The sequence below is a fragment of the Atractosteus spatula genome, chromosome 16, assembly GCF_055471065.1.
Source record: "Atractosteus spatula isolate fAtrSpa1 chromosome 16, fAtrSpa1.hap1, whole genome shotgun sequence".
Lineage (NCBI taxonomy): Eukaryota > Metazoa > Chordata > Actinopteri > Semionotiformes > Lepisosteidae > Atractosteus > Atractosteus spatula.
Window position 1 is genome coordinate 15,151,951 of NC_142721.1, and position 13,933 is coordinate 15,165,883.

The 13,933-nt window shown below is 43.2% G+C and overlaps 1 protein-coding gene across 1 annotated transcript in view; it reads right to left on the reverse strand.

The window, feature by feature from the left end:
• The window catches only part of luzp2 (leucine zipper protein 2), a 139,204-nt gene that overhangs the window by 45,655 nt on the left and 79,616 nt on the right, over positions 1-13,933 (reverse strand). Inside the window, exons 3-5 of the mRNA XM_088934826.1 lie at positions 11,123-11,193; positions 8,439-8,520; positions 1,442-1,504 (exon numbers count right to left, since the gene is read on the reverse strand). Of these exons, the coding sequence (XP_088790952.1) occupies positions 1,442-1,504; positions 8,439-8,520; positions 11,123-11,193 (216 nt within the window). The remainder of the gene's footprint in view (positions 1-1,441; positions 1,505-8,438; positions 8,521-11,122; positions 11,194-13,933) is intronic.

Genomic DNA, 13,933 nt, shown 5'->3' on the forward strand with positions numbered 1-13,933 from the left:
GTCATGAACAGATTTACTGCATAATTTCATGACCCTGAGAGCAGTTGTACTAAATGCATCTTGTTAACGAGAGCCTTTCCGAAACCCGATTAGCATCCTGTGCATGGAATTAACACAATGCAAAAAGTGTGACAGAGCAATATACAGTACTTTACGGGTACAACCAAGGGTAAATGCAGAGCTAAGTGCAGCAGTTATGCATCCAGCTCTTTGAACATATGTACAGTAGTTGACCACTGGTAGTTTCAATCAAATTCCCAACAACAACATATGAAAATAGGAGGGCCAGAGAATACTGTAGATGCTGTAAAAATAATTCAAAAAGATGTAGACTAAATTCAGGACTCGGTAAGCACTTGGGTGATGACATGTAATATAACAAGTGTAAGGTGTTGCATGCAGGTAACACAAGCAAACTGTAAGTCCTTTACAAAAAATTGAGGTGTTTATGTAGACAATTCCATTTTCACCCTTTAGACAAAGTGAGGAAACAATAACAAAGGGAAACAGATTGTTAGGATTTTAGGTATAAAAACTGTCAAAATTTAAATCAGTTGGCGTATTCTAGTAAGACCTTATTCAATAGAGGAATAGAGGTGACTACAAATATATTACTGTTGGTTCTGAAGGTCCTTGAATATGAAGCATAAGAAAGTGGAAATTATTTTAAATAAAACTAAACTGGGGGGGGGCACTTCCTTACACAAAAGGTAGTGGGAATCTGGAACAAAATTCCCACTGTGTTTATACTACTACTACTACTACTACTACTACTACTAATAATAATAATAATAATAATAATAATTAAAAATGTTATTTTTATAGCACCTTAAAAGGTCTCAAAGCACTTTACAGATTGACAAACAATAAATAAAATGAATACACAAGATAAAACACAATTACAATACACAGAGGAGACCGTGGATGGTGGTACCAAGTACAGCAGGAGCAGAGGGGTGAAGAACAGAGCCAGTGAAGTAAAGGCTCTTCTACAGAAGAAGGTTTGAGTCTGGATCTGAAGGCGTTTAGAGAAGGAGTCTCTCTGATATCCTTGGGGAGAGAGTTCCAGAGCTTGGGGGCGCAGCAGGAGAAGCCCTGTCACCCCTAGAGTGTAGACGGGCTTGGGGGACAGTTAGGAGACCAGAATTAGAAGAGCGAAGGTTGCGAGGTGGGGAGTAGGGCGATAATAGTTCAGACAGGTACTGAGGTGCCAAGCCATGCAGAGCCATGTTTAAAAATTTGATACCTTAGATTCTATAATCAACCAAACAAATTCAATGGCATCCTTCCATTTGTAACCTTTCTTATGTTGTTAAGATGTTCTTCTTGTATATACAGTAAATAGAGTGTAAGTAGGGAAGGGTGTAGTCTTGACAGATGAATTGTTACTGGATGTGAATGTGGAGAATGCACTTCTCAGTGGCCAAGAGCAACACCTCACCTCCTGCTGAAGATCTTTGATGATTTTGCTCTTCCTTTCCATTTCGGTCTTAAGGAAATTGATCTACAAGTAAAAACAGAGAGAGATAAGGAGATCAAATGAAAGCCATTTCACCCCTGTGCCGCACATGTCTAATGCTCTACAAGACTAAAGGAAACAAGGGTGTCACGGAATGGAGTAGGAAAAGGTAAAAAAAAAAGAATGCGCACTCAGAGATCACAGAGGTGCTGTCAGGCAAAATAAATCAATAAAGAAAAGTAGATGCAACTGCTCTACTCCAAAAAAATTATTTAGTTTGTTCAGTTTTTTCCTGTTGATTTCTGGGGTAGAGAGAGCATGCATCCAGTTAAATCTATTTTCCCCAAATAGAAAATGATTCATTTTCAAGCTCTTACATATATCAGAAATATTTATTTACACCATCTGCAAGCAGTTTGGTATTTCACTTCCTCTACTGTGTTTGGTCTTCTCAGGAGTTGCTTCTAAGTAGCCATCCACAAACAAGCCAGACCTCGATCATGAAGGAACGGAAACTGCACAAAGCTCAGAGTAGACTTTGTTTTGGGGAAAAAAGCTTCACTCCTGGTTTAACTTCCACTTTTGACTGTGGAAATCAATTATGACTAAATACAATTATTACTATAGTCCTTGCAGCGTCCGACAGCTCTTTCATCAAACTGATACTCCATCCTTGGTATCTGAAAGGGGCAGGAGCAGCTGCAAAATCATTCCACAGAGCAAAAAAACGCATAAGGAGTAATCGAAATCAAAACAATTCAGGACACATTGCTGATCTGTGGTCTGCCTGCTCCCTTTGCTGAGATCCGGCTGTCCCCACAGAGCAGACGTGCACTGGAAGACAGATGGACACTGCACAAGATAACTGTGGCCTTGCTCTCCCAGCCCGGAACATCAAGGAGCTCACAGTGCGTCCCCAGAAAGCGGCAGCTTGTGTGCCAGTAGGGAAGGAGAATCCCCACAGAAGTTCATTTCCTTGATTGACATGTGGGCCACAGCAGTAGGGTGCAGGAAGTGTTATACATCGAATCACACTTTTGAGGAGACATGATGTCAAAGCAGGATCTGAGCAGCTGGGTTCCTGGCTTCAGAGTAGGAAATAGGATTATTGCTATAATAAACAATTGTTGAATATTATGTGTCGGCGCACACAAAGACACAGGATAAGGAAAAAGACATCCCTTCTCTAACAGGATCCCCAATGATCACTTATGTATTTCTCAAAGGCAAAAACATCTTTAGCACACTTGTGCGTGGTTCATAATTTCACTGTTCTACTGAAGGATTAAAATAATCAGATTCTGCTTCTCATTTTTTTGAGCTCAGGTCAGGATTTCACAGGAGACAAACAGAGAAATTATTGTTCTCAGAGAAACGTTCTCCTTCAGGAGACAGAAGTGTTGAAGTTGACAGCGCATATTAAATTTCCAGTCTGGCTCAACCCCCTAATCTATCACAGGACAATTTGCCTTGTTTTGTTTTTTTATTAAACATTAGCCATACCATTAATGTTTAATAAATGTGTTACGACAATATCACTGAAAGAAATGGATAATGATTTTCATACAGAGCAGCGCACAGCTAGAATAGATGGCACTTTGAAGGAATGTGGATAGTCATTTAAAGTGAAGGAAAAATGATGTTATGAATCTCTGTTGCTGTACAGATAAACAGAAAATAAAACCAACCACTGCACTATAATTACCTATCTGTCCGTTTGCCTGCCCTTCCTCCTCTCTCTTTCTCTGTCTGCCTGGTTTATCTGACAATCTCTGTATCCATCCATCCATCCGGACGCAATTTTGAAAGAACAGAATGTTCCTAGCAAAGTAATATTGCAAACCTGAGATATGTCAAAGAATAGATATAGCAACCAGAATGGATTAACCCCTTTGTCACATCCTTGTAAAAAAACGGAGCTTTTCCTACAAAGACTGCCATGGGTTTACACTAAACATTCCAGATTGCACAGTTCCAATGTAAAATGCAGGACAGAGGCTCAAACAGCAAAGATAATATAGACCGAAAACAGGCACCAGTGACTATAACTTAACCATAGTCTTAGAAAATGCGCCCCTGATTTCTTTTTATTCTTTGCTTTTTCTGTTAAGGCATATTGTACCATACTTGTTTCCTCTGAAGGCCATGTCTTCCAGTGCTTTGGCTACTGTGGAATTTCTTGCACCAGGAAACCAAGTTTGTGCTGTACGGCCACAAACTCTTTTGCTGTACTGCTCTGTTTTGTAAGTGCTGCAATCAGAAAACCATCTTGGATAAAGCCAACAGCTAAACAAACACACGAAGGACACGCTGATCTCAAACAACAAAGGATATAGTCCCGTATTGTAAAATGTTCATCAAACTGCCCAAGGAAAGAAGCCTGCCTTGTGTGTGCAGACAGGGAGGCAGTTGTCCTCAAGGGTCAGAGAGGATAAATGCAGCCCCACATTGTGATCCCTGCTTCATGCCAAGTCACAGGTCACAGGCACTGTATTCTTTTTTAAACAACAGACTTTTAAACAAGAACCTGGGCTTTGTGGGTGCGTGAATTTGTTTTTCTCCAATAATAGTTTATACAATAGCCCATTGTGTGTGTTGCAGGAGGAAAAATTGCAGCTAGGTGAAGCTACAACAAAACACAAACTCTTTTGTGCCTTTCTAATACCTCTGCCACTTAGCAATCAATCAATCACTCCCGTGCAGGAAAGCAGCCATTTATATTGTACTCCTGCAGTGCTGCTGTGCGCAGCTCGCTGCCTAAATGATAAGGTGTTTAAATGATTTAAATCATTGTTCCTGGCTACAAGCCCATTCAGGTACAGGAACTCCAGGTTTTCAAAAAACAAGCCTGTTTGGTTGTCCGTAAACAACAAAGCTAGTCTCTGTCACGATTCCAGCTTTCCGTGCTGCTTCAGCCCCAGTGAACATTTCACTAACCAGCTGGAATGATACACCTGTGTAGGCATCATGTCGAGTTTGTCAGGAGTACTGAGCTCTGCAGTACCCAGTGAGCTTCAATCAGGAATACCCACACGTGGCCAGACTACAGCAGTGGGTACAGAGCGTATCGATCTAATCAAATTATCTCTCTTCTGCTGTGCGTGCTTTAATTTCCTTTTTTTTATATGTGTGTTGTGTAGCGTGTTTGAATTCTGTGAACACAGTTCATGCACTGTCCCCAGGAAGCCTTTTATCAAGGGCACCTATAATTGGCAGTGCAGGGACCCTATTGTAGGTCTTGATTGACAGTTCGGTCCTGGGTGTGCCCAGATCAGCCCATAGTGAGCACGTGAGACACTTTGAATTAATGGGGGACGACAAGTTACCCTTTAAAAGTTTCTGTAAAAATTGAAATCCTATGCGACTGCAAGGAGAAGGTAAAGGGGGTTTATTTTACTGTAACACTCTTGTGGTGCTGTCCTGCAAAAATGACACCAGTCAAACAAACCAAAGGCTGTCATTGCTTCTACATCTCTCACAAGACTGGTGGGTCAGCCTGCGGAACAAGTAATAGGTTTATTCCCTGCTGAAAAGAGAAGAGTGGAGCAGTGGCACTGTGGCTCAGGACCTGTGCCTGTGGTTGGAAGGTTGCCGGTTCAAATCCTGCAGCCGGCAGAGGAATCCTACTGTGTTGGGCTCCTGAGCAAGGCCCTTAACCCCAACTGCTCCAGGGGTGCTGTACAATGGCAGACCCTGTGCTCTGACCCCAGGCTCTCTCCCTGTCTGTGTGTCTCATGGAGAGCAAGCTGGGGTCTGCGAAAAGATAATTCCTAATGCAAGAAATTGTAAAGGGTTAATAAAGTGATGTTATTTTTATTATTATTAAACACAACGTTTCAGCTGTGAAGCCTTCTTCAGGTGTGAGAGCAATATCCTACATCAACACTCCCCCTGCATACAAGTTTAATTGCTCTTTACATGCCTGGGGCTGGCGCTAAGCTCTCCGGTGTTGTCCTGTGCATACTGAGAGTCGGTCATTAATACAGCAGTCATGCTCTCCCCTGCTTTTCAGCTTCATGCGCACCACAAGTCAAAACCTGCTCAATGGCAGAGGCAGTGGAGTTGGTGCACAGTCCGATAAAGTCCAGAACTCTACTTTTACCAGTGCTAAGAGAGTTCTTTTGAAATTTATGTGGCCTGGGGCAACGCTGCCAGGCAATAAATAGTAGCTTTAGCTTAAAAAAACCCCAGCATGGCTAGAGGCTATTTTACCACATGGCTCTATTCCAATAACCAGGGGCAATGTATAGCTGGTATAACTGCATAAACTGCAAGAGGAATAGTTTCAGAGTTGGAAAGAAGATCGTTTTTCCCTTTGGGATTTTAACTATATGAGTATAAAGAGGTAGAGCCGCACTGCGTTAATACTTATATTTTCCATTTCAAGTTTTCTTCATTAGCAGAAACAACGGGTAATTAAGATAGTGGTTAGATTTATCATGTTTTGCATTTATTAATAGCTAGGAAAGTATGAAAAGGGGAAAGAAGATGAACTATGTATAATCGGCATGTTTTCTGCTTCCCATTAGTGTACAGCCAAATCAGGAGGCATCATAAATCTAAATCATCCACTGGTTTACAAACATCTAATGGCGCGTGTGTGGGTCTTAAAGGCTTCTTCACTGTTTTCTCACAATTTTCCAAAATACTATATGGTACTTATTACACACACTGCAGAAATACAGCCCATCCATCACCTCGTCATCCTACAGAAGGCTGCAGTAACTATCTAGCTATTATTTTAATTCCAGTGGCAACAAAAAACAATCAAGGGGAACTTACTTTTCTTGCTACAGTATGTGCTTTCTGTGAGATGAGCATGCCAATTTGTGTTTTAAGGGACAACAGGGGTAAGAGTCCTAAGCTTTTCCTGCACGAACACTTTGTTTGAAATGCACAGCAATTAAGTAATAAATATACAGTGATTCACGTCCTACATCTAATGAAAGAGCAAAGTGCTTTGGGTGCCATTGACATTTATTAAGGAGCAGCAGTATCACTGTAATCCCATAAAGGACAGGTCAATTTGAGTAAAAATGCCCCCTGGACAGAGCTCGGTTTGCCAGGAACCAGACTGCGAGACCTGCAATTAGCAGCCCTGGTAGCAGAGGAGTTCAATGTGGAGAATTAATGCTGGGGCAGCTCTAATGTGCTTCCCTGCTTTGCATCTCCCCCTTTCAAATCCGAGAGGGTTTTGTCCTGCGATTCAAATGCTCCGGCGCAGATTTCAAAGGAGTCTTTTGTGGAAACCACCACAAGGCACAGCGAAATGAAAGAGCCTAACTAAAAGCTTTAATAGAAAAAAGAAACGTTTCTAAATGTTTTTTTTTTTTTAAATGTGAGTAAATGGGTTTCTATCTCTACAAGGTAGGGGTATTCGGCTCCACCACTAAAGAGCTCGGAAAAGTAAATGCTGTACCTCCTGCCATCGCTTGTTTTGCTACTACTGTATTACCAGCTTCTGTGTAGCATAAATTTCCTTCTTCCACCCACTTCCTGATACTTAGCTCTGAGAATCCTGGCAGATAATCTCACAAGACACCACAGAGAACCAAACAGGACGCACATAACAGAATAGAAAACAACTGCAAAATGAAGCTGAATGGAAGTGCCAGGGGCCAAACAGATTGTGTTCTCTCTTTTGTCACTTTTTAATACATTTCCCTCTATAAATGCTGACATCTGGAGAAGCCACCCCTCTTTGAAACTTTTGGCAGGTCAAGTTACTTTTGTAGTCTGTCAGTCTTCACCGCCTCTATCTATTCTGCCTGGGTATCAGTGGGAAATCTGAATGAGGCTTTGAGAATCTCTTTCTTAGTTATTTTTAACAGCGGGGACTCACAGCTCTAGTAGTCTGGCACGGTGCCGCACTAAAGTTCCTTCCCCGAATTAGCGGGCAGAACCGGGCTGCTTCAAGAATATTTTTAAATAATGTAACGTATTGCTCGGCACAGACATTTCCGCTCCTGACTTCTATCGCATAATGAATGGTTGGATACAGTACATAAAGTTGTAGATTTCTGGCTCTGGCCTGGTTTCATTGACCTGGTCTCCTGACCTGGCTAGGGAGAATTTTGAACAAACGCCTACTGCTGCACAACAGAAAGAGCTGAAAGGTGGGACAACATCATCACGGAGAGCCACTGGACCATAAGTAGAAATCGGACTCTTAGACCCCCATTCATGGTAATAACATGGCTGGACTCACACTATAAAAACCTCTGTTGCAATTCGGGGCACTGTGGGAAATACACCTCGTGTGCATCTCCTTCAGTGTTCTCCGGAAGTGGCCATTACTGTCACAATTAAACTCATCTCAAACCTTCACTGGACTGCGCTGTGATTGCTTGCATCCCTACAAAGTGGCCGAGAGATTACTCTGAATAGGCAGCTTTCCAACTAAACTGCCACAGCCATTTCACAGTGCTCAAAGCAGAACCATCTGAGACTGCTGCTAATTCTGCCTCACATATTGACTCAAGCAAGCTGCCTTGGCTAGCTGTTCTGCCATTATCAAGCCTCATCAGCCTGGTCTAGGTGTACCTTCACTGATGTGATGAGAAACACTCCACAGAGTTAGGGTGTCCAGCAAAGGACTTGATGTATCCTGGAGAATCAAAGGAAAGAGGCAAATTGAACTGCACTTTCCAATGGCCTAGACAGCAAGGAAGGACCCCACACGTGATGATAGGCCAGATGTGTTTTCATCTGGACCCAATAAGTAAACACCTCCAGATTCTGTCACAGGAAACGTGATCAGACACAAACGTTACAAGCAGTGGAAAACCACTGGAGGGACCGTATGCCCGATGGTATTGGCAAACTGATACAGCTGTCTTAGAGCTCCTGACCGCACTTGGCCTATGTCCTGAGCCCTACAGCTGCAGCAGCTCCTCTGGGCTGGTCTGTGCAGTTCTGGATCTCACCCCCCAAGCAGGGGCAGCGATGGGCCAGGTTTTGTCCGGAGAGGGGCACTCACCGTGGCTTGCTGCTTCTCGGCCTTCTCCGCGGCCTCGTTGAGCTGCTTCTGGAGGGCCTCCTGGAGAGATTTCATCTCCTCCCTGCGGGAGAGAGAGGGAAGCCCGTCACCCACAGTAGCCCCTCGCCCCGCGCCATCCCTTGAACGTCTCCTGTTAATTCCGAGACATTCCCCATCCACAACGTCTAATATTCACCAGGTCTATTTACGACGACACGATCCAGAATTCGCCCTTAGCGTGTTGCCCAGCCAAACTGCACAGTTTAGAACCCCCTTTCTTTAGAGAACCAAATCGGCTTTTGTTTTCAGATTTTCACCAGCGCGAATTCTCTGGGAAGCTGCGCAGAAAGCTGCCAAAAACACAGTTTAAGGAAACAGGAAGCATCGCATCCTGCAAGGCAAATGTGACACTGAATAAACAAGCCTAGATTCTGCTTTGGTCAATGCAAAAATAATAAAAATCTCAATTTCTTTTATTGTTTTTTTCTCTTTGAAGCATCCTCACATCTGAATAGTGAGATCTCCCGAGGTCTTTATGCAAAGGTTAGAAACCACTACCTCTGACAACCTGATTAGAAATGACAAAACGTGTACGTCTACAGGTTTTGACAGCGTCTCTTTTCGCAATGCCCATTGATGGGGAAAGAAAATAGAAAGCTATTACACTCTTGAAGTTTGAGAAATTGAATGCTGTCATTTCCTAACCTGGAGCTGCTAAAAGGCTTGACCTAAAGGAATGGCATCTGTTCCTATGGAGCTGTCAAGAATAAACATTTCAGCAGTCGCCTCGCAGGGGTGGAGAAGTACTACATGTGCTTATGATCAGGATTGCTTTTCAGAAAGGTCTTTTTCTTCGAAGATAAAAAAGTAACCATGAAGCCAGCTGTATATAAAAGAAAGAAAGAGGGTCAGAAAGCTCTGTCTTCCACTAACGCAGAATATTGGAATCAAACGTACAGGTATTGCAAGGATCTGCATTTATATGAACATCAGCCCACAGAATTGCACAAAATAGTCATGATACGGGATGTACTGTCTCTGGTCAGTATCACAGGAGAGACATCTTGCTCCAGCTCTGCTCTGTCACAATCCTCTCTGAGCTTTTCTTCGAGGTGATAAAAAGGGATGTGTTCCCAGATTTCTTTATGGAACCAAAATGTTAGGGCATGCCAGTAATAACGGGTGAACACCAGCTCACCAGTGGTGTTGACAATGTCATGACATCGATTGTTTTAGATGGGCATAGGTGTTCATGAAGATACTCAGCCAGGGATGTGCGGGTATGAGCAGAGGTTCAGAAGCCTCTTTTAGCCCAAATTATGGCTCTTGATGTTCTTCGTTCTGTCACTGTCTGAAAAGATGAAATTAAAGCCAGGTCTGCTTTTGCCTTCAGTGATGCACTGGAAGCACACACTCTAACAGTCATGTCTGTTGTGAGGTCTCCTAAGCTATCCTTCCATCTCATGGCCCAGCACTCTGAGGAAGAGGCCGGGCCGCAAAAAAGAACTTACTGAAAAGAAATCATAAGTACTGTACGTGTAGTACATCTCTACCCCTACTGCCTAGAACTCTGGCAAGGGCATCTAGCTCCTGACTGGAAGATCCCGGGTTCAATCCCAGGTAGGGGCAAGAGATGTAACTTGCTCTAATTCCTTCCAGACGGCTCCCAGGTCCACTCAGTCTGCTTTCCAGATGAGTACCAGGGGGTTAATCCTTCCGGGGGTAATAGGCTGACCGGAGCGTGATCACCCATCACCTCCACCTCCAGTGTCAGATGGTCAAGAAAAATGGTGGCTCTTGCCCCCTGTTCCCCATGGGCCTGGATGGCCTGGAAAAAGACTCTAGAACTCAGGAATCATGAGACAAATCAGGTCCTGAAGCAGTCACAGGATAGATCAGGATAAGACAGGTCAGCTCCATGGAACATGCCATTATCCATTATTACTTTAGTGAAAAGTGTGATTACACTAAAAACAGTATTTTTCAATTACAGAATATTACTAAGCGTCTCCCAGTTTCAGCAATACCCATATTCTGTTTCATTTTTTAATCTTTTATAGTACTTTAGAGTCCAAAGAAAAAAGAAAGCGTTTTCTGTCAAGTAGTTAAAAAAACCCCTCAGAATTCCAGAATTCTTTTAATATTTATTCAGACAGACATCTGAAGCTCTTTCACTCCCAAGTGTCTTTAGTCTTTATCAAAATAAGGAAGAATCTGGGGGAAATGCTTTGTTTCTGACACTTCAGAAGGATTTATTAACTCTGTCCACTTTGTTTTCTTGGTTAAAAGCCTAGCTACGACTTTATGTCTTCCAAACCTGTTAACGTCTTCAGAAAGAGAAACATTTTAATAAAATGTTAATGTTAATTAAGGTTAATAAAAAAAATAAAACTAGTTGATCAGTCATTAGGAAAAAAGAATGCTATCAAGAGGCACAGATAGGATACCCTTCAGCACAAGACTGTAATGCAGTTTGGTTTATTTTGCAGAACAAAAGGGACTTGAAGCAGATCATTTCATCTGTCTGGGAATCGTTCTAAGCTGAGTTCCTAGGTTTGGTGAAAACAAAATGACACCAAACCAAACATGATCCACTGAAATGGCTTTTGGAGTAGGGAGATGAAGTTGGGAGGGAGGGGTGGGTGGGTGTGTGTGTGTGTGTGGGGAGGTGAAATTAGATTTACCTTTGCTTCTGGCTCAACTCCAGAATCCTCAGGACGTCCTTCTTGGCCACGGTCTCATCATTTTTCAGAGACTGAAAGAGAGACAATAAGCACCTGTTATCCTCGGAATCAAAGAGTGCTAAGAACTTTTCAATCAGCTGCAGGCCGCAGTAGGGGCCCTTGAGCTGGGGTGCTTGAGTAATGAAATGGTGCGAGTCAAGAAGAGAGTGACCTGCAGTCTTCACATTAATCTCCGTCACCCTCAAGTGGGCCACGCAGATACGCTGCAGGTGAAAGCAGAAAATGCCGAGAGTCTTTCAAAGTGAAAAGGAGCCCTAAGGGATGGGAAAAGGAGCGCCCTCACCTGTACTGTGTGGCAAAGAGAAGCATCTGTGTTGGCCAAAAAGGCACATTTAACTGATGAGGGAGGCGCTTGTATCAGAACTAAGAAAGCAGATGGTTATTTCAGCAGGAGCAGCAGGAGAAAAACAGAACAAGCAACTACTGAGGAGGGTGAACAGGGAGAAAAGCATTTTCTGCCTTGTTTTTTCCGAGTGATTGTAGGGCTCGGAAAAACGTGTAGAACACAATTTTTCTGTTTTTTTTTCCCTTGCTCCTGAAGTTATGTAAAACACCAGGCAGAGCTTAGTAACTTTAATAATTAAGGAAGGATTATATTTAGACTCCATACTCGGTCTTCGCCTTTCTCTATTTTGGAGTCCTGCGCTTGATTGAAATAGAGAGAGAAGGAGTGAGAGATTTACAATAATTAAACTGTACCACAGCACAGAGGCTGGGCAAGTAATACAGCCACAGCAATTAGTAGAACTCTGAGAAGAAACGCTTTAAGTGCGTCTCTCACAAAAAGACACATTGAACCCTACTGGTAAATGCCTATGGGCACTGTTCTTACTGCTTTCATAAAGTGCGTCTAACTAACAAATGGCATTTTTAATGTGAAATGGAAGCTCTTTAATTTCCTTAAATTAGTTCCACTTGAACTGGATGCCAAGCCTTGTCGCAGAACCGTAGGCAAAACTGTGTGAAAGCACAAAGCTCCCTTCCCTGATAAACTAGTTCTTGTTGCCAGTGTTTGACCGGGGTTCGAGGAACAGCACCGTGTACTTTGACAGGACTGTTTTTTGAATCGTCTCTGCTTCTCATGCAGATCGTCAGCACGGACCCACGTGACACACAAGTTATCTGGCCGGTCTTGCATTTGAATTTTTAAGTCTCCAGTCACAAATCCAGTGCTAGCTGAACATAAATATGACTGAAAGCATGAAGGAGCTCCTTTTCAGCAAACATTTATATATATATAAAGTCCTGTTGTTGCTAAGAAACAGCTTTCAGCTGTGCTTATTTTTTTAGGGTGTTTCTTTGTGAGGCCATCGCTGTTTAGCACGTCTGAGATAGTCACAGAAAAAAATAGAGTGCACACACAATGACTGCTTGAGTGTTCTTTGTGCAAAGAAACATCGTTGCAAAAGGGAAAGAAAAACAAACATTTAACAAATACTACATCTCCAGGGAGCTCACTACTAACCACGTAAGAGGTACGTGGCCTTAGATGAGCAAGATCTGTAGCAGCCCCAGACAAGGATACAATGCCACATGAAGACTCACAACCTCATGAACTGCGCCCACTGCTCCCCTTGATGGACAGGTGAGCCCTCACTTCAGCCAATTTTGAGTCAGGGTCTGTAACCCAACCCAAAATAACAGGACAGATGAGGCCAATACCAAGGATCCATTCCACTATTCATAATTCCATATAACAGCTACCTCATCCACTAAAATAACACCATTTCGCAGTAGAAATACGGAATTATTAAAGACTTCGACTCAGGTCCTGCAACAAGATTATAGCACAGCCCTTTGCCACACTCTTGAGATCCTTCAGCACCTCGTTCAAGGACAAAGAGAAGAACATTTAGCCAGCTAGAAAGAGCTGACAATTCATTGAGAAGGTCCTAAAGGTTCTGTTGGGTTGATGTGTTACTAATTTTACCTTTTAAATTAAAAAAAAAATCCTAATATCCTCTCTTTTTGTCTGTGTTTTCTTTTGATTTGAAACAAGCACTAAAAAGTCCAGATGCCCCAGGTGTGTCAATGCTATCGGTCCATCTTAATGGCCTGATCAGCCTATTGATTGATAAAAGTTTGATGAAAGGGGTGTGACAATGGGAAGGGATTTCTCACGAGACACCACTAGAGGGCCTTCTAGCTGCCCTCTCTCCAACCAGTTCAGCGTGAGAATGTCTATCAGTACCACCTGGGTCTTCATTAGAAACCCTACATTACATTCTCCCTTTGTTCGCTTCAGAACCACAGCGCCAGCTGAAGGGCCGCGGATGTCCGTTTCATCTCTTGTCGAGCCCTCTCCTCTTCCGTAGATTCTCGCAATTTTCCCTAATCCTCCCGGACTCAGAGATCGCAACTCCGTGACCACACGGCGGCTCTCTTCCACCACCAGAGGTATCGATCCTCCGTCGGTGCACAAGCAGCCACAAGTCCCCACACCGTTACAGGGGCCAGGGGCCCTTTCTCTTTTATCATAAGCCTGATCCGGCATCACCCGGGAGACCAATTTTAAATATTGTTGTCCTTGCACGACCTACAGGTTAAACTTTAAAAACCGAGACCTGAAGTCCAAGAACCCGTCTTTCAGCAGCCCTCTTTGGACAGGCCTGACCCTGCTCCTCCTATCATCCCTGCAGGACACGCCCCACGATGTCCTCCCCCCTCCACTGACTCCTTTGCAGAAAAGTCATGGGATAGGCTTGGAGAGGAAATGACTGTAAGCGCAGATCTGTTTAATGGGGTAATTGC